Here is a 21,688-nt window from a genome sequence, read left to right as displayed (position 1 = left end):
GCCTACCTCTGGCGAGCACATGGAGGGCTGTGCGGCCCCCCAAAGAAATGCCACCCCACACCATTACTGACCCACTGCCAAACCGGTCATGCTGGAGGATGTTGCAGGCAGCAGAACGTTCTCCTTGGCATCTCCAGACTCTGACACGTCTGTCACATGTGCTCAGTGAGAACCTGCTTTCATCTGTGAAGAGCACAGGGCGCCAGTGGCGAATTTGCCAATCTTGGTGTTTTCTGGCAAATGCCAAACGTCATACACGGTGTTGGGCTGTAAGCACAACCCCCACCTGTGGACGTCGGGCCCTCATAGCACCCTCATGGAGTCTGTTTCTGATCGTTTGAGTAGACACATGCACATTTGTGGCTTGCTGGAGGTCATTTTCCAGGGCTCTGGCAGTGCTCCTCCTGTTCCTCCTTGCACAAAGGCGGAGGTAGCGGTCCTGCTGCTGGGTTGTTGCCCTCCTCCACGTCTCCTGATGTACTGGCCTGTCTCCTGGTAGCGCCTCCATGCTCTGGACACTACGCTGACAGACACAGCAAACCTTCTTGCCACAGCTCGCATTGATGTGCCATCCTGGATGAGCTGCACTACCTGAGCCACTTGTGTGGGTTGTAGACTCCGGCTCATGCTACCACTAGAGTGAAAGCACCGCCAGCTTTCAAAAGTGACCAAAACATCAGCCAGAAAGCATAGGAGCTGAGAAGTGGTCTGTGGTCACCACCTGCAGAACAACTCCTTTATTGGTGGTGTCTTGCTAATTGCCTATAATTTCCACCTGTTGTCTATTCTATTTGCATAACAGAATGTGAAATTGATTGTCAATCAGTGTTGCTTCCTAAGTGGACAGTTTGATTTCACAGAAGTGTGAATGACTTGGAGTTACATTGTGTTGTTTAAGTGTTCCCTTTATTTCTTTGAGCAGTGTATATATATTATATATGTATAAGGTTATTACCTTATTCTAAAATTTTTATTTATATATATATATATATATATATATAACATTTTTAGAATAAGGTAATAACCCTTTATTTTTTTCATACAGAACTTTATCCCCCCACCTCTGGCTGCCCTAAACCCTTCTCAGTCTTTTGCCTGGTGCACACAGTGAGTGAGTGATCATTCAAGTATTGACTCACTCACACTCTGAAGGCTCAGACAGGAAGGCTGTGTCCAGACTAGACCATCACAGTCCTCCTCCAGCGGCGTCTAGTCCTAGGCTCCAGACAGTCCTCCTAGCGTGTGTTGGGCTGTTGAACAGGGCAGGGCACACACGAAGGACTGCACTAGCGACTGAGTGCGGGCTGGAAGGAAGAGAGGGAGGCCGCGCGGTGTGACGTGCTGACGTCACACCGCAGAATCGGATCATGACGGCAGGTGGGTTGGGTTGTGCGGCCAGCTACCCACCCACAATGAAGCATATGGCAGGTGGGCTGGGTTGTGCGGCCAGCTACCCACCCACAATGAAGCATGACGGTGGGTGGCCTGGGCTGTGCGGTCAGCCACCCACCCACAACAGTGGGGTATACTATATTTACTAAAATTCGTAATTTACTGAATGAGGTTAAAGTTCAAACACGAATGACATCGAATGTGTGAAATTGCAACTTTTTGAATTCACTGACTCATTTTTTGACTCATTTACTATGCTGTCGTTTTCTGCATTTTTGAGTTTTCCGATGTCGATGTCATTCGTATTTTCAGGCAGTGTTTTACGGGAGTGAATAGTAAAACACTGCCGACATTAACACAATGAATCTCGGCCGGATCTGTGAGATCCGTGCAGGGCTTCATTGTGCACCTTTCAAAAAAAATGAAAGTGTTAAAAATAAATAAAAAAATGCGTGGGGTCCCCCCTCCTAAGCAAAACCAGCCTCGGGCTCTTTGAGGCGGTCCTGGTTGAAAAAATATGGGGAAAAAAATGACAGGGGTTCCCCCATATTTGATCAACCAGCACCGGGCTCTGCGCCTGGTCCTGGTGCAAAAAATACAGGGGACAAAAAGCGTAGGGGTCCCCCGTATTTTTTGTACCAGCATCGGGCTCCACTAGTCAGAGAGATAATGCCACAGCCGGGGGACACTTTTATATAGGTCCCTGCGGCCCTGGCATTAAATCAATAACTAGTCATCCCTGGCCCGGGGTACCCTGGAGGAGTGGGGACCCCTTAAATCAAGGGGTCCCCCCCTCCAGCCACCCAAGGGCCAGGGGTGAAGCCCGAGGCTGTCCCCCCCCATCCAAGGGCGGCGGATGGGGGGCTGATAGCCTTGTGAAAAAATAAGAATATTGTTTTTTGTAGCAGTACTAAAAGTCCCAGCAAGCCTCCCCCGCAAGCTGGTACTTGGAGAACCATAAGTACCAGCATGCGGTGGACAAACGGGCCCGCTGGTACCTGTAGTACTACTACAAAAAAATACCCCCATAAAAACAGGACACACACACCGTGACAGTAAAACTTTATTACATACATGCACACCTACATACACACATACTTACCTATGTTCACACGAGGCTCGGTCCACTTCTCCATGTAGATTCCATAGGGTACCTGTGAAAAAAATGATACTCACATAATCCAGTGTAGCAAGTGTCCTCTTTATAATCCACGTACTTGGCAAAAAAACAAACCGGAAACCCGAACCACGCACTGAAAGGGGTCCCATGTTTACACATGGGAACCCTTTCCCCGACTGCCAGGACCCCCCCTGACTCCTGTCAAAGAGGGTCCCTTCTGCCAATCAGGGAGCGCCACGTCGTGGCACTCTCCTGATTGGCTCTGCGCTCCTGTACTGTCAGTGAGGCTGCGCACTGAAGATACAATGTAGCGCATAGGCGCTCCATTGTATCCAATGGTGGGAACTTTGCGGTCAGCGGTTGTCCGCGAGTAACCTCAACCGCTGACCGCAAAGTTCCCACTATTGGATACAATGGAGCGCCTATGCGCTACATTGTATCTTCAGTGCGCAGCCTCACTGACAGTACAGGAGCGCAGAGCCAATCAGGAGAGTGCTACGACGTGGCGCTCCCTGATTGGCAGAAGGGACCCTCTTTGACAGGAGTCAGGGGGGGTCCTGGCAGTCGGGGAAAGGGGTCCCATGTGTAAACATGGGACCCCTTTCAGTGCGTGGTTCAGGTTTCCGGTTTGTTTTTTGCCAAGTACGTGGATTATAAAGAGGACACTTGCTACACTGGATTATGTGAGTATAATTTTTTTTACAGGTACCCCGTGGAGTCTACATGGAGAAGTGGACCGAGCCTCGTGTGAACATAGGTAAGTATGTGTGTATGTAGGTGTGCATGTATGTAATAAAGTTTTACTGTCACGGTGTGTGTGTCCTGTTTTTTTGGGGTATTTTTTTGTAGTAGTACTACAGGTACCAGCGGGCCCGTTTGTCCACCGCATGCTGGTACTTATGGTTCTCCAAGTACCAGCTTGCGGGGGAGGCTTGCAGGGACTTTTAGTACTGCTACAAAAAACAATATTCTTATTTTTTCACAAGGCTATCAGCCCCCCATCCGCCGCCCTTGGATGGGGGGGACAGCCTCGGGCTTCACCCCTGGCCCTTGGGTGGCTGGAGGGGGGGACCCCTTGATTTAAGGGGTCTCCACTCCTCCAGGGTACCCCGGCCAGGGGTGACTAGTTATTGATTTAATGCCAGGGCCGCAGGGACCTATATAAAAGTGTCCCCCGGCTGTGGCATTATCTCTCTGACTAGTGGAGCCCGGTGCTGGTACAAAAAATACGGGGGACCCCTACGCTTTTTGTCCCCTGTATTTTTTGCACCAGGACCAGGCGCAGAGCCCGGTGCTGGTTGATCAAATATGGGGGAACCCCTGTCATTTTTCCCCCCATATTTTTCAACCAGGACCGGCTCAAAGAGCCTGAGGCTGGTTTTGCTTAGGAGGGGGGACCCCACGCATTTTTTTTCCTTAAATTTAACCCTTTCACACCCTTACCACTGATAAACATGCACGGATCTCACGGATCCGTGCATGCCTATCAGAACACGGTAAAAAAAAGCAGGTCAATTTTAAAACTGCTTTTTTTTACGATTTGTATTTTTTCACGGCAGTGTTTGCCTATTGCCGGCAGTGTTTGTGAAATAGAATTTTTAGTAAATTACCGAGTTGTATCAAATAACAGCCGTATTTGACCGATGGTGTATTCATTCGTATTTTTTTTCTTTGACTTAAAAAAAAATACGAATGCCCTCATCACTGCCGAGATTTGAGTTTAGTAAATTCCCGAGATGACACATTGATGAAAAAACACCAAATCGGTCAAAATCGGGAGCTTTGTAAATATACCCCAGTGAGTCCGTCTGACCGGCGGTGCAGCGGGAGGGAGTGACTGTGGAACAGCCCGGGCAGCAATGCACGTGATCCGATCATCATTATCAGTGTGCTACTGTAGTAGCACTGCTACAACAGCAGCACACAGACAGCGATGACTGGATCGCAGGCGTGACGTGCGGGGGGGGCCGGACATTAGGGGGTGCCTGCGCGCAACCAGACACCCCCGTGCGCACGCCTATGGTGGGAATGCATGCACCATGTCATGTTTTAGGGATTATTGCACATTCACAATACCAAAATATCTCTCAACTACAGGAACCTTGGCATTGCATGCAACTCGGAATCAGACCCAATGTCCAGTCATTTTAAATAGATGTACATTGCTCCTGCCATTTGCAATGTAGCAGACTCTGCCTTATGTAAAACAAAGTTTAAAACTCCCAAAAGAGTTACATGAAATAAAGACAGTCCAGTTCTCTCCACGCTCTCATAATTAATGTAAGCATTAAATAAGGACAAATCAAATTATAGTTTAGAAGAGCGTTAACATTTACGCACAGTAGAAAAATGAAAGCATCAAATGTACAAAGTATATCATCCATACTTCCTAACTTTTTAAAGTTACTGTGTGCTACTATGTAGGACCTGTTCTGCCATTGGGTTTGCGTACAACTCGGAATCAGGCCCTCATGGCTGATTGTTCTCATTAAACATACATTGAACTGTAAGTGCTGTTTACTTATTTGCTCATTTGATTATGTACTGTGTAATGGGCACTGCAGATCCCTTGTGATTCCATATAAATAAAGAATAATAATAATAATAATACTAAGCACACATCAGAAGACAGACATGAATACTCAGTAAAATAATGTTATAGTACAAGGGTGAAAGCAAAAAATATATTTATTAACTTTATTAGGTGGTGAATGTAAATGTTTGTATGTTATTACATTTATAGCAAAATGAGACTTTAATGACACTGGACCTTACACAGTCAATGTTATAGTAAAATCCAGGTGTAATATACAATATATACAGTATATAGACTCCTCTCCAGTATTAAGATCAATATAGAGTCATTTTTATATAAATCCAGCTGCTGTATTTGCAAATTCCATATAAAACTATGATAAAAACAGGTAAACAGTGCATAAATGTTTAAAATACACTTACATTAAAATATACTATGAGGAACAATTGTGTCTTCTGTATCACAAACTACATACTGTATAAACAAAAATTGCATCAGGATGGGGAGAAAATGACCATAATTGCTGCGTCGTATAGATGAGGCAGGACTTAATGATGCAATTTGCATAATTAAACCCCGCCTCTTAGCCATAGGCGCACAAATTGCAGCTATTTGTCCCATTGTGGGGATGGGGCCTAATGATGACGTGAAAGCCTGGCCCCACCCATTGGCCAGCAGAATTTTCTATTAGTGCTTCTCCCGAAGAGGAAAAAGGATGCATATATTGCACACTTAGGACTATATTTATTTTACTAAGCATCAGTTTATAGATTTCTGGCGGGTTTGCTATCAGCTGATTTCCGTAAGGCAAATATGATGGGAATTCACTGACAATACAAAGTTTAGAACATAATAAAATGTCGGCTCATCATTGATGTTCTTTTCAGCAGAGAAATAAAAACACGGGATTTACTGTGCGGTGGTTTTAGAACCCATCACAGAGACCGCAAAACCACCCAATTAATCCTGACTCTGGCAGGCAAGTTTGTGTGAACACTTTACAGGTCACTATGACCTTAAAATTAAAACGGTGTGGGGTTCCCCCCCAAATGATAATCAGCCTCAGGCTTCAGAGCATCGGCTGGCAGTAAAAATAGGGGTGGAAACAAATGGTGTGTCCCCCCCCCCCCCCCCCCCCCCACCCTATTGTTCAATAGCCAGCACTAGGCTGAACCAGTTGTGACAGATGACAGCAAACAGCCCCAGACTGATCAGCCCATTTATTTCTAGAGAGAGTGTTTCCAAGTGGCCTCTCACAGCATGGCTCCAGGAGGTGTAGTAGCACAGGTTTTGTGGGGGTTCATGATGTTGCAGGGACTGAAGAGGATGGAACCCATTCAACTTGTAAATCAGTAACAGATGGGAAGAGGGGGGGGGATACAATTTTCATTTGTTTTACAGGTTTTTGCATAACACATGCCTGTATGGATTCTGATCCTTAGTATATTACTATAAAACTGAATGGATTGCAGCGGCCATATTAACCAATGGAAAAGGGAATAGAATAGAATGTATATTCTGACATTTATAAATAAGTATACAATTTTAAAAATAGATAATACTATAAACAAATTAAGTAATAAATGTGATAATTACTATGTGGAACCCTAGGTAACGCCATAGTTCCTAGCTCGATGTAGTGTGCGGACTGAAATTGGACTCATTTCAGACAGAGCTTTACATATACCATTTTCTTTCATGAATTCCTGTAGGTCCCTTTTACCAACATTTGTCTTTCTTCCAGCCGTTGTAGGGGGCAAGCTACGTGATACTACCATCTGTGCTTCCAGCCACCAGCACCTCTCATCACATTACAACCTTCACAACATGTATGGATTCACTGAAGCCATCGCATCCCATAAGTAAGTGAGGATTTAGGGGGACATGTACTAAGCAGTGATAAAAGTGGAGAAGTGAGCCAGTGGAGAAGTTGCCCAAGGCAACCAATCAGCATTGATGTAACATTTCTAATTTGCATACTTTAAAAGTATACAGAGCAACTCCTTGGTTGCCATGGGCAGCTTCTCCACTGTCTCCCTTCTCCACTTCTATCACTGCTTAGTACATGTCTCTCTTAGTTACAGAAATCGTTCTTTTGTTTAAAAGATAAAACAATGACTACACATTGGTACATGTATGGCAAAAATACTGTATGTAGAATGAAATGCTTAAATCAAACATATTCTTAAAAATCATCCATGTACTGTTATGTCTTTTCAATATTTATCAATAATTACTGTATGTATCATATAGAAATTGACTACTGCTATCTGAAAGATATATTTCACCATAAATCTAAATTAACAACTAGCTGTATGACCAGTTGTACCTGACCCTACATAAATCACTTCAGATATGTATTATTTGTAATTATAACTACTGTATAATGAGGAATAATTTCTCTTCTAACATATTCAGTTTAATGCTTTGCTTTTCAAAGTTCAAAATGTACAATGTACTGGGCTTATGTTGTCTCAGTAGTTACAGGAAAAGTTGGCAAATATGCAATTGCAAATGTTACACATTTTCAGTCAATAAACACATACATTTCTACCACTTATTTAAACCACTGGCTATCTCCTATATAATAGCCCTATTCTGTGACTTTGTGATTCATTTGCTAACGCTGGGCGGAGTCACAAGACTGGGCGGAGTTAGTCAAATGAGTCACAGATCTGGCCAAATCTACAGGAGACTAGGAGCAGAAGCAGATAGTATGGGCATGGCACAGGCAGGGGTGCATACCTCCCAACTTTCTTCAGGAGCTTTCTTCAGGCAGAAGGAGGGACACACACACACACACACACACACACACACTCGGCGAAAAGGGGGCGTGGCTTCACGGGAGGGCCCCGTTTTCGTCAGTGAGGGGGCATGCCCAGCGCTCTGTGAGCTGCTGGCATGCCCCCAGGGGCTGATTATGAGTCCGGGGGGCCCAGGGCACTTGAGACAGTGGAGCCCTATCTCATTGCTGTGCCTGCTGTGGGGTTGGGGGCGTGGCCTAATCGCGGGGACGCGCGGCCATGCCCCCTTATGCAAATTCCGATTTTTATTTTTATTTTTTAAATGGGATTTTGGCCCCTCAGTTAGGGCTAAATCCAGAGGGGGTGGTCGCTCCCCCCTACACACCCGCACAGGCAGAAGAAAGCAGGGAGACTGCTGCCTCCCTGTAACACCACAGACCTGCCAATACACAGCAGCGTGTGCTGACTGTAGCACAATGCTGCCGCTGTTGCTGGCAGGACGGGGGAGCTTCTGAGATGGGACAGAGCTACTCGAGCCGGGGGGCCCCCTAAAACTGTGGGGCCAACGGTACGTACCCCCTGCCCACCCCCTCCCTAATCCGGCTCTGCTGCTGGAACCCCCCCTTAATCCGTACCCCCTGATGCCCCCTCTCCCTCTGTCTCCACTATTCACCGCTGCTCTGCTGCTCTGCTAAGCAGAACGAGTACAGGAGCTTTTCAACTGCCCCCCCACCGCGGGACACTGCGACCCGCGGGTTGGACAGCGGGACAGACCCCAAAAAATGGGACTGTCCCGCGAAAAACGGGACATTTGGGAGGTATGGGGGTGGGTGAGGGGGTATGCCATACAGACAGACGTGCACCGGCTCACTGTGTGCTTGACCCCCCACATCAGCATACTCAGCAGGGGCTCTCTGGCGCGGAGGAGCGTCACTTTCTAGCACACTCCACGCTTCTTAGCTGCAGTTTTGTGGGGCACCTGCCGCTGTGCAGGTTCCGTACTGCCTCTGTTATCTCCAGCCCCGGCAACCCCACCGCTAGCTGCAGCGCTGCCACCCGCAGTGAGGTGCGCCCAGCTCATTCACACACTTTAGCTGGCGGGTAGCGCTGCAGAAATCCAAGCTGCATGCTATGACCCCCTCCTCCCTCCAGCCGCAGCATCTCCTGGGGGCTAACCAGTCATTTCCAGTCTCACCTTACCACAGTGCCCGGCAGCTGCGCGAGGTCTGCGGTGTGTGACTGAGGAGGGGGGGAGGGATGCGGACGGGCAGAGGAAGCAGGACTCCAGCCTGAGAGAGTCAACCATGCCAAGTCTCCAGCAGCAGCAGATCCCAACAGGTTGGAGTGGAACAGCAGCAGCCAGCAGCAGTGACTCCGGTAAGACACATCTGTCTGTCACCACTGTTTTGTCCCTAATACCAATCTCTCCCGTGCCCTGTGTTCTGTCATGTCCCTGTCACCCCTGGCCTTGCCCTACCACCCTTATCCTGACCCTTTCACCCTTATCCTGGCCCTTTCACCCTTATCCTGGCCCTGTCACCCTTATCCTGGCCCTGTTACCCCTATCCTGGCCCTGTCACCCCTGTGCTTGCCCTGTCAACCCTATACTGGCCCCGTCACCCCTGTCCTGGTCCTGCCGCCCCTACCCTGGCCCTGTCACCCCTATCCTGTCCCTGTAATTTCTGTTCTGGCCCCGTCGCCCCTGTCCTGGCCCCGTCACCCCTGTCCTGGCACCGTCACCCCTGTTCTGACCCTGTCACCCCTGTTCTGACCCTGTCACCCCTGTCCTGGCCCCATCAACCCTGTTCTGAACCCTGTCACCCCTGTCCTGTCCCTGTTACTGCATACCCTCCAACTACCTTTTATGGCATGTACAGTACCCGCAGCGCCTCCAGACCTCTCCCCAATGCACCACACCTCCGCACCTTCCCCTCCACCACATGCGGCACTCCACCCCTCCCCCACATGCTGTGCCTCCAGACCCCCTACACCACCCGCGGCTCCCACTCCTCCGCCCCTTCACCACCCACAGCACCTCCAGGCCCCCTCCACCATTCACCCCCCTTATATGTCTCCCCCCCACACCTGCCCCCCTCCACCCGCAGCATCTGCAGACACCCTCCTCCATCCGCGGTCCCCCCCTCACCCACCCCTCCCCCACCAATGGCACCCCCGCACCTGCCCCTCCACCACCTGCAGCACCTCCGGACCTCCTTTCCCATCCACCGCACCACCCGTACCTGCCCCTACCCTACCCATGGTGCCTGCGGTCCCCTACCCCACCCCCGGCACTCCCATCCCTTCCCATCCCACAGCACCTCCAGAACCCTTCACCCATCCACAGCATCCCCACACCTGCACCTCTCCCACCTGTGGCACCCCTGCCCCTCACCCACCTGCAGTGCCTCCGGACCCCTCCCCCATCTGCAACCCCCACTCCTCTGCCTCTCCCCCACCCGCAGTACCTCCCGAACCTTCCCCATCCGGGCCCCACCCCCACTTCTGCCCCCCCTCCACCCGCAGCATCTACATACACCATCCGCAGTCCCCCCCGCACCCGCTACATTCTGTACATCGTGCCCTGCAGGTGCTGTTCACGCCGTCGCAAGGGGCTGTGCCTCCTTCACCATCGCACGCCCTTTCATTGTGCAATATTTAACCACTAACAAAGGAATGCAGGTAATACGCCATATAATACAAATATTAAACCCCAGAAAGGCATGCAAGGGTTAAGGGGGTGTAGCCCCTTGCGACGGTGTGAAGAGCGCCCGTAGGGCGCGATGAAGCACCTAGTATAACAATATATGTTAATTTACTTTATTAAAAAAACTGATAAATGGGAGATATATTCTGATTTATGTCACTTTTGCTATCTCAGCCTTGCCTGACTGGTAGCTGTAAGGCTACGGCCACACATAGCGGCCAAGCGGGGCCCGTTCAGGGGGACCCGCTTGGCCGGAAGGAGAGTGCACATGTGCGCCTATGCAGCATGCGGGTCCTACTGCAGCATGCTCTGGTTGGGCCGGACGGCAGGACAATGGGATTTCAATGTGAACACATACATTTCAATGTATGTGTTCACACAGTGAGGCTGTGCAGCACTGTGTTACACTGAAGTCCTGTGTGTCACTGGCCGGATCCTGTTCTGCGGATCCGTGTGAACACAGAGACCCCCTCCCGGCCAAGCGGGACCCGCTTGGCCGCTATGTGGCTAATCTTTCATAGTGTTTAATGTTGTTCTTATGTACTGTCAGCAAATAAGTATAGAAATTCTATGCTCTATTTGTGTCTTTGTGTAGTATTTAAGTAGACAAAGGGCCTTATTCAGGTTGCATCGCTGTCATGATGCGACCGCAAGTTGCCCTTGATTGACAGGCAGAGGCATTCACAGGACGGCGATGTGGCATTGCAAGGGCAGGATGCTACAAATGGGTTTGCAGGTTGGCACCATTTTCGGGGATGCTGCGTGATGTCACACGCAACAGCTCCAAAGGAAAAAATGGCGGCGGTGCGCCTGCCTTCGCAGCCAGACTGTGAAGGCAAGAGGTCTTCCACAGTTGCTGCAAATGCAAATAAATTGCAGTCGCAACCATTGGGAGGGACAGTCAGCATACTGGGCGGCCCTGCCCTGCACTGGACGGCCCTAGCATGCAATAGAAAAGACTGCAGAGTCTGCTTTTAGCAGAATCTGCAATCCAACCTGAATAGGGTCCAAAGGCAGTAAAAACCTTGGCTCGCACATATATAGTTTCCCTCAGTGCTGTTTATTTCTTTCTTTATTCCATTACTGGACTTTCATAGAAACATGCAGCGAACAACTTTGATTTTATTTCTGATTGACCAATTTGGTTCCAATATTCACAGAAATATAAGACAATACAGTTTATCCAACATATTATGGGTTTCTCAGGTTGACAAGCTTCATTTATAATTAGCATTTACTTAATACTGTATAGTGCCAGCATATTCTGTTGCGCTTTACAATTGGGAACACAACAGTAATAAAAGAGGGCTAGACAATAACAGAGATCATGTACTATTATATTGTAGCTCAAGTAGTGCCAAATAGCCCTTCTCAGCACGCCAGGTCCAGTACAACTGCTAAAATAATGCACATCTTATTTGCATAATTAAAACAACTGGAAGCGACAAAACTACATTGCTAGCATACACTGACCACTGGTGTCTACAATATTTGCATACCTCCCAGCTCTCCCGATTTTGGCGGGACAGTCCCGCGGGTCACAATGTCCCGTGGTGGGGGGGGGGGGGGGGGCATTTGGAAGATCCCCCCCTGTCACTCGCTGCTCTGACTAGAGCAGAGGTAAATAGATGCTGTAAGAAACAAAATTACCAAGGTAATTTGTCCGGCGCTGTCAAGAAGATATGCTTGACCTTTAAGCTGCTGTTTGAAGGGATAGTTAGTCCCTAGATAGACAATAGAATAAGAATATATACAGCGCTAAAAAAACTGGATATGGAAAAACAATCACAATTTATTATAAAAATTGTTGCAACAAATATATAAAATAATTTTTCATATGAAAAAATGTGTCAAACAGGGCAGGCACAGCAAGTTTGTTTGGTAAGTTACCACACGGGGAAGCCGGACATGATGCACTGGTAAGAATCCCTGGAATTATTGCCACAGTCCTGGGTGCAGTTTTCAATGCTAGCAGATAGAGTCCAAATGCAGAGGCAGACCTTTATGTGCTTGGTTCCGGACCAGAATCAGTCCTATTGAAAGTTGGATCTATTGCGCCTTTATGGACTTCTGCAGTTTTCCCAATTGCTGGTGGACTTCTAGGCTCGTTCCGGGTATAGATGGTAATTCCAGTGGTGTACGGCTCCTCAGAACAGCTTTCAATAGGACTGATTCTGGTCCGGAACCAAGCACATAAAGGTCTGCCTCTGCATTTGGACTCTATCTGCTAGCATTGAAAACTGCACCCAGGACTGTGGCAATAATTCCAGGGATTCTTACCAGTGCATCATGTCCGGCTTCCCCGTGTGGTAACTTACCAAACAAACTTGCCGTGCCTGCCCTGTTTGACACATTTTTTCATATGAAAAATTATTTTATATATTTGTTGCAACAATTTTTATAATAAATTGTGATTGTTTTTCCATATCCAGTTTTTTTAGCGCTGTATATATTCTTATTCTATTGTAAATAGATGCTGTGTCTATTCACGGCAGAGAGAGACAAGGGGGCATGACCAGCAGCTCTCTGAGTGCTGTTCATGCCCCCATAATGATGAAATCGGGGGGTGGGGGGGTGGCTTGCAATCGCGGCACTTGCCGTGATGCCACGCCCCCTTTCCAATATGCCACATCCCCTAATTTCGGGCACACGCCTTCACCGGGCGATAGTGTCCCTCCCTGGTCAGCAGCAAAGTTGGGAGGTATGCATTTGTACATGTGTGTGCAGCTGAGTCTGAATCTATGTAAAAAGGGCTCCGATGTGAGCAGCTGCAGCTTTTCCTCATGCTACATACCACTGTGCTTCATCTACAACTCTGTACGTGTGTTACACAAATTCCTGTGTGATTAAAGTGCAGCTTACCATCTCTGTGATTGGCTTCTCGCTGTATCTGTGATGCAACTAAGATGCAAAGTTTAAAGCAAATTATGGAACGCTACTCCTCCCGGAGCATCTCTGTCATTCCGGGAATCTCGCGCCGTATGTCATAAAGGCGCTTAGTGAATGAGGATATATTTGTAGACAAAGAGGTAAGAGGGCCCTGCTCCCAAGCTTAAAATTCTAGGATTATGATCACGTTTTGTTAATACTGTATTGTGTCATGTATTTGCATTCTAGATATATAAGATTATGAGGATAATGATGATGATGATGATGACAATAATAAAAAATAATTTAGGGACCTTTTTACTAACAATTGTTATCTGCTATGTCAGTGCTTTGGTGAAAATTCTAGGAAAACGTCCTTTTGTGATCTCTCGCTCCACATTCCCCAGTCATGGTCGCTATGCAGGCCACTGGACAGGGGATGTAGAAAGCACCTGGGATCAGCTGTGGCATACAGTCCCTGGTAAGTTGCTCTCAGTAGGAGATTCCGTGGTGTCCATTTGAAAACTAATTTTACTATAACCATTTTCTTTCTTTGTTTCCCTCACAGCTATACTACTGTTTAATATGTATGGGGTTCCCCTGGTCGGGGCAGATCTGTGTGGCTTTGTGGGTAATGTAACAGAGGAGCTTTGTGTACGCTGGAGTCAGGTTGGCGCCTTCTACCCATTTATGAGAAACCACAACACGATGGATGCAAAGGTTAGCTAGTTCTTGAGTTGACTTGATAATTGTATTGTATCTTAATATTGGATTGAAATTTTGTGTAATACTTTGATTGCTTTCTAAATCTCAAGTGGTGGTCATCCCTGAAACATGCTTGTCCTTGTGGGATAACCAGAGGATATTTTTTTCTGCAAGGGGGGATCCGTGTGAAATCTCTGTGCAGCCCCCCACTTGCGCTTTGCTTCCATAATGAAGATACTGGCACTGTGCCAAAATCTGCTGCACTCTGGGAGAATGGTGCAGGCCCCATTATTTCTCTACCACACATCTGTAAGGAATTTCATGGGGGATTTTTTCAGTGGTGGTCTCAGAGGTATTTTCAAGGGGTGCAAGGTGTGGGCCCTCCACTGACTGAGGGGCTTGTGAGCAATGCACAACCTGAACCCACTATAGATATGTCAGTGGCGATAAAACTCCTCAGCAGCACCCTGTAATCTCCCTTTGCCTACACACATGTATTGCTGGGGATGTATTTGGCAACCTGGCATTCAGAATGCTGGCACCGGAATCCTGACACCTGTCAGAATGCTGATGCCGGCACCCCGACAGCCGGAATCCCAAATATAAGTATCCCAGGGAGGATAGGGGCAGGCTGTGGAGGGAGGGATAGGTTTTGGTAGGGAGAGTTAGGTTTAGGCTGCAGGGAGGAAGAGTTAGGGTTAGGCTGCGGTAAGGGAGGGCTAGGGTTAGGCTGCAGGAAGGGAGGGTTAGGATTAGGCTGCAGGGAGGAAGGTTAGGGTTAGAGGGTGTGTGTGTGAGGGGGGTTAGGGTTCCCTTACCTAAGCTCCTCTGACGCAAATTCATCCAGTCGGGATGCCGGAGTCAGGATTCTGACCGCCGGCATTCTAACTGCTGGTATACCATATAGCTGTTGCGTGAAGATTACATGTAAGGTAGCCACAGAGCTAACATGACTCGCTTCTGCATGAAACCAGCATCTCTAATTCCTATTGTACATTATCCCATTTAAGTAACTTTCCCAAATATAATTTAAATTATTTCCCTTTTAGATCATAATTAAATTGCTCAGGCACAAAAGTAGGCTCACACTCATTATACATGGGTAAAACAGTAAATAATCTATATAACAATAATCTGTCTTCTACTGTTTCAGTCACAGGAACCATTTGTGTTCAGCAAGGAAGCCCAGAAAGCCATAAGAAAGACTGTGCAATGGCGCTATATGCTCCTTCCCTATCTGTACAGTCTGTTCCATAAGGCTCACCATCTGGGAGACACTGTGGCACGAGCTCTCTTTATTGAGTGAGTAGAACTTGTTTTGCTAGGATTTTGGGAAGTGTATTTGTATATTGGGTGTGCAATGAAGAACCTGGCTCATTTATTTCCCTATTTTCCCTTCTAGGTTCCCCTCTGACCCAAACACTTGGGAGATTAGCAGCCAGTTCCTCTGGGGAGATGCTCTGCTGATTACTCCAGTCCTGGCAGAGGGAAAAACTGAAGTTAAGGGATATTTTCCTGCTGGGGTGTGGTATGATTTTGCATTGGTACGTTCTTTTATTATTATTATTATTATGTTGTACATAGCCTAATAAAGTGATGGCTTTACCTTTGTAAATTATTTATCACCTATCCTATTCTTGCAGTTTTGCAATTAACTCTACCTACAAAATGAATTCCTGGGGGTATATTTACTAACATTCGTAATTTTCGGAAAAAGGTCAAAGTTCAATCACGAATGACATCGAAAGTGTAAAACTGCAACTTTTTTAATTTATTACGCCTAATTTACTAAGCTGTCGTATTCGGATTTTTCATTTGTTCCGATGTCGATGTCATTCGTGTTTTTTTCCCGTTTTTTACGGCAGTGATTAGCAAAACACTGCCGACTTTATCACAATGAATATCGGCCGGATCTGTGTGATCCGTGCTGGGGTTCATTTTTTTTTTTTTTTAAAATAAACACTGTAAAACTGAGAAAAAAAATGCGTGGGGTCCCCCCTCCTAAGCATAACCAGCCTCGGGCTCTTTGAGCCGACCCTGGTTGCAGTGGCAAACGCAGGATTTGCATGGGGGGGTTTCCAGAACTGGATGGAGCCAATCACGGGGGTGGGGACTGAGGTGACCCAGTATATGCTGGGTCCGTAAAACTAGTGTGTCTGTGTGTATGTGTGTGTGTGTGTGTGTATATATATATATATATATATATATATATGTATATATCTACACACACATATATATATATATATATATATATACATACACACACACATACATATACACGGGTGGTCTTCAGTATGCCGGCGGTCGGGCTCCCGGCGACCAGCATACCGGCGCCGGGAGCCTGACCGCCGGCATACCGACTCTTATTCTCCCTCGTGGGGGTCCACGACCCCCCTGGAGGGAGAATAGAATAGTGTGGCGAGCGCAGCGAGCCCGCAAGGGGCTCATTTGCGCTCGCCACACTATTGGTAAGCCGGCGGCCAGCCTCCCGGTCGCCGGGAGGCCGGCCTCCGGGAGATCGTAGTGAACCCATATACACATATACATAGCATATTAAACATGCATACATATATATATATATATATATATACACACACATATACAGTACACATATATACACATGTGTATATATATATATCATATGTGTGTGTGTGTGTGTGTGTGTGTTTGTGTTTATATGTATGTATATACATGTGTATATATGTAGGCACATGGATATATATGTACTATAATTAAAATAAAGTAAACTTTTATTGCACTTGCAAGTGCCACCAGGAAGACAGCAGGCTGCAGAGGACGCTAGACAGTCATTAATAATACTCATGCAGGTAAAAAAAAAAAAAAAAAATTTTTTTTTTTTTTTTTTTAGTGGAGGGGGGTTTCTGGGTACTCGGAAACCCCCCCTGGGTGCGCCACTGGGTTGCAGAAATATGGGGGGAAAAATGACAGGGGTTCCCCCATATTTAAGCAACCAGCATCGGGCTCTGCGCCTGGTCCTGGTTCCAAAAATACGGGGGACAAAAAGAGTAGGGGTCCCCCGTATTTATAAAACCAGCACCGGGCTCCACTAGCTGGACAGATAATGCCACAGCCGGGGGTCACTTTTATATAGTGCCCTGCGGCCGTGGCATCAAAAATCCAACTAGTCACCCCTGGCCGGGGTACCCTGGGGGAGTGGGGACCCCTTCAATCAAGGGGTCCCCCCCAGCCACCCAAGGGCCAGGGGTGAAGCCCGAGGCTGTCCCCCCCATCCAATTGGCTGCGGATGGGGGGCTGATAGCCTTTTGTGAAAATGAAAAGATATTGTTTTTAGTAGCAGTACTACAAGTCCCAGCAAGCCTCCCCCGCATGCTGGTACTTGGAGAACCACAAGTACCAGCATGCGGCGGAAAAACGGGCCCGCTGGTACCTGTAGTACTACTACTAAAAAAATACCCAAAAAAAGACAAGACACACACACCTTGAAAGTAAAGATTTATTACATACATCCACACAAACATACATACTTACCTTATGTTCACACGAGGGTCTGTCCTCTTCTCCAGTAGAATCCATGGGGTACCTGTTGATTAAATTCTACTCACCAGATCCAGGGTCCCAGGCTCCTCGTAGCATCCATTTGTAATCCACGTACTTGAATAAAATAAAAAAACGGAGAGCCGAGCCACGCACTGAAAGGGGACCCATGTTTGCACATGGGTCCCCTTTCCCCGAATGCCAGAAAGCCACTCTGACTGATGTCTAAGTGGGTTTCTTCAGCCAATCAGGGAGCGCCACGTTGTAGCACCCTCCTGATCGGCTGTGTGCTCCTGTACTGTCTGACAGGCGGCACACGGCAGTGTTACAATGTAGCGCCTATGCGCTCCATTGTAACCAATGGTGGGAACTTTGTGGTCAGCGGTGAGGTCACTTTCGGTCAACCGCTGACTACAAAGTTCCCACCATTGGTTACAATGGAGCGCATAGGCGCTACATTGTAACACTGCCGTGTGCCGCCTGTCAGACAGTACAGGAGCACACAGCCGATCAGGAGGGTGCTACAACGTGGCGCTCCCTGATTGGCTGAAGAAACCCACTTAGACATCAGTCAGAGTGGGTTTCTGGCATTCGGGGAAAGGGGACCCATGTGAAAACATGGGTCCCCTTTCAGTGCGTGGCTCGGCTCTCCGTTTTTTTATTTTATTCAAGTACATGGATTACAAATGGATGCTACGAGGAGCCTGGGACCCTGGAGCTGGTGAGTATAATTTATTCAACAGGTACCCCTTGGATTCTACTGGAGAAGAGGACCGACCCTCGTGTGAACATAAGGTAAGTATGTATGTATGTTTGTGTGGATGCATGTAATAAAACTTTACTTTCAAGGTGTGTGTGTGTATTGCCTTTTTTTGGGTATTTTTTTAGTAGTAGTACTACAGGTACCAGCGGGCCCGTTTTTCCGCCGCATGCTGGTACTTGTGGTTCTCCAAGTACCAGCATGCGGGGGAGGCTTGCTGGGCCTTGTAGTACTGCTACTAAAAACAATATCTTTTCATTTTCACAAAAGGCTATCAGCCCCCCATCCGCAGCCAATTGGATGGGGGGGACAGCCTCGGGCTTCACCCCTGGCCCTTGGGTGGCTGGGGGGGGGGGGGACCCCCTTGATTGAAGGGGTCCCCACTCCGCCAGGGTACCCCGGCCAGGGTGACTAGTTGGATTTTTGATGCCACGGCCGCAGGGCACTATATAAAAGTGACCCCCGGCTGTGGCATTATCTGTCCAGCTAGTGGAGCCCGGTGCTGGTTTTAAAAATACGGGGGACCCCTACTCTTTTTGTCCCCCGTATTTTTGGAACCAGGACCAGGCGCAGAGCCCGATGCTGGTTGCTTAAATATGGGGGAACCCCTGTCAATTTTTTCACCATATTTCTGCAACCAGGATCGGCTCAAAGAGCCCGAGGCTGGTTATGCTTAGGAGGGGGGACCCCACGCAATTTTTTTTAAGAAAATAACCACTTTCCCACCCCTTCCCACTGATATACATGCACGGATCTCATGGATCCCTGCATGCCTATACAATCACGGATTAAAAAAGCAGGTCTGTTTTTTTTTAGCACTTTTTTACGAGTTGTAATTTTTCACGGCAGTGTTTGGTTTTTTTTTGCTTTGCACTTCTTAGTAAATTACCGAGATTCATACTTAAACAGCCGCGTTTTGACCGATGGTGTATTCATTCGTATTTTTTTTGTTGGACTTACAAAAAATTACGAATGCCCTCATCACTGCCGTGATTATTGCTTAGTAAATTACCGAGATGACACTTTGATGAAAAAACGGCATCTCGGTAAAAATCGGGACCTTAGTAAATATACCCCCTGGTCTTTAATAAAATTATTAGCATTAACATATTCTTGATATAACCAAACTGAATATATACTTTCAAAATTACCAAATAAATAGCAAGGAAGCACCTGCAATAGATAATGTGGTGCTTTTACTTAACAAGTATACGTGCTAAAAACACATTTGCATGTGGAATATGGAAGGTGTTCTAGCTAGGCCAAGCAGACAATATGGTGGTCTTGTTTTACAGTAGGTGGCTATGGCCCACTAACAGGTGTACATCAAAATATAAAATAATGTGGCAGCAAAGGCAGTAATACAATATGCAAATTCAACTGATATAAGAACACCTATCTCCATCTGGGCAGTATTAATCAGAAGAAGGTGGAATGACACAATGTACAGTTTTCTTGAAAATATTATAAAACATTCATTTTGTGGGACCTGGACTTTATTATTTGAACCACTGGAACCATGATATATACCATACTAGTTGTATGATTTACAGTCTGCCAAGAACCCACCTACTGTAACATGGCTTAGCCGTCCATGATGACAGCTGCAGGAGTAGGTAATGCTGGTGGTGGTGCATGTGCACAGTATGTTCCAGCATGTTACTGCTTTGTTTTATTCATAGTACAGATATAAATGTAGAACTACTGATGATAATGTAGATAGTAATGCTTTGAGCTCTCTGGGGTGAGATTGTATAATAATGTCAACACCACAATGTTGACCGTTATTATGTTGGCATTCTTAAAATGTCAACTTTGTCATAATGTAGACACGTGAAATGCAGACATTATCAGAATGTCAATATTAGGTTTATCCTGTGGGACAGGAGGGTTTTACACAAGTGATAGAGATAAGCTACGGGGGGAGTTAGGGGTAGGTATTAAGGTTAGGGATAGGGGTTTTGTAGGTACTGAAATTCTGGGGCATCAGATGACTTCACTGGAACTGAACATGACCGCCGGGACCCAGAAGCCACCGCTGTCAACACTGCTGCTAGTGGAACCATGTAAGTGACTACTAGGCAACCAGGAACAATGTCAATATTTCATCAGTGTCTACATGGCTAATGTCAACTACATAAAAATGTACATATCATACTGACCCATGTGGTACGCCCCATGTAGTGATAAGGAAATTGATGCATGTATGGACCAGTATTATATGAGGAGGAGAAGGAAGAAGGAGAGATCACGGCCATGCCAGTGTGGAGTAAGCTGCGTCGGTACAGGGCAAGCGTTCAATAGCTTCTCATTAAGGATTCTACCAATGTCAACTGCATTACTACATTACTTTTTCACTCTTTCTGAACTCGACATTACAGGATGGAGCAATTCAGAGTATGGGACAATGGATGACTCTTCCAGCACCAATGGACACTATTAATCTTCACATTAGAGGCGGCTATATAATACCAGCACAGGTAAGAAGATGGCATATTCTGCAGAGCTTCCACCACACATGAGCACATATGAATTTATGTTGACATTAATGGACTTAGTTTAAGAAAAATGGTTATTACTGTATATAATTTCTCAGAAACAGTCAATTTTATTTTTTATATTTTAATTAGTACTTTAAGGAAGAATATTTATATGAATAAAAGGCAACCAGTTTGGTTAAATCTGAGAACACAGAAAGTATTTGGTCACATAAGAAAGAATTGCAGTTGAAAAGGAAACCATTAACACTGTTAAAACTGATGGCTGTTCTCAAATATGAAAGAATGGGACAGTGCAATCGCTTAGATGTGTACACAGTAGGACGTGCATATTTTTGTTATTATTATTGTTTATTTATATTGGCCATAAGGGTTCCGCAGCGCCTAACAAAGGGCCTGATTCAGACCTGATCACTCGCTAGGGTTTTTTTGCAGTCCTGCGTTCGCATAGTCGCCGCCCATAGGGGAGTGTATTTTCGCTTTGTAAGTGTAGCAGAGCTGTACAAACAGATCTTGTTCAGTCTCTGCGTAGCCCAGGACTTACTCAGCCGCTGCGATCACTTCAGCCTGTCCGGGACCGGAATTGACGTCAGGAACCCTCCCTGCAAACGCATGGACACGCCTGCGTTTTTTCCGCCAGTCCCAGAAAATGGTCAGTTGACACCTACAAATGGCTTCTTCCTGTCAATCTCCTTGTGATCGCCCGTGCAAATGGATTCTTCGCACAATAAGTAAAAATAAGATTTTACTCACCGGTAAATCTATTTCTCGTAGTCCGTAGTGGATGCTGGGAACTCCGAAAGGACCATGGGGAATAGCGGGCTCCGAAGGAGGCTGGGCACTCT

The 21,688-nt window shown here is 46.8% G+C and overlaps 1 protein-coding gene across 1 annotated transcript in view; it reads left to right on the top strand.

Annotated features, from left to right (window-relative positions):
• Positions 1 to 21,688, top strand: part of LOC135057340 (lysosomal alpha-glucosidase-like) — a 138,637-nt gene that overhangs the window by 72,172 nt on the left and 44,777 nt on the right. The window contains exons 11-16 of the mRNA XM_063963230.1: positions 6,793 to 6,910; positions 13,712 to 13,845; positions 13,933 to 14,084; positions 15,223 to 15,371; positions 15,472 to 15,613; positions 20,727 to 20,825. Of these exons, the coding sequence (XP_063819300.1) occupies positions 6,793 to 6,910; positions 13,712 to 13,845; positions 13,933 to 14,084; positions 15,223 to 15,371; positions 15,472 to 15,613; positions 20,727 to 20,825 (794 nt within the window). The remainder of the gene's footprint in view (positions 1 to 6,792; positions 6,911 to 13,711; positions 13,846 to 13,932; positions 14,085 to 15,222; positions 15,372 to 15,471; positions 15,614 to 20,726; positions 20,826 to 21,688) is intronic.

The sequence above is a fragment of the Pseudophryne corroboree genome, chromosome 3 (assembly GCF_028390025.1).
Source record: "Pseudophryne corroboree isolate aPseCor3 chromosome 3, aPseCor3.hap2, whole genome shotgun sequence".
Classification (NCBI taxonomy): domain Eukaryota; kingdom Metazoa; phylum Chordata; class Amphibia; order Anura; family Myobatrachidae; genus Pseudophryne; species Pseudophryne corroboree.
Note: the sequence above shows the minus strand (reverse complement) of the source record. Positions and strands in the feature narration are given on the sequence as shown.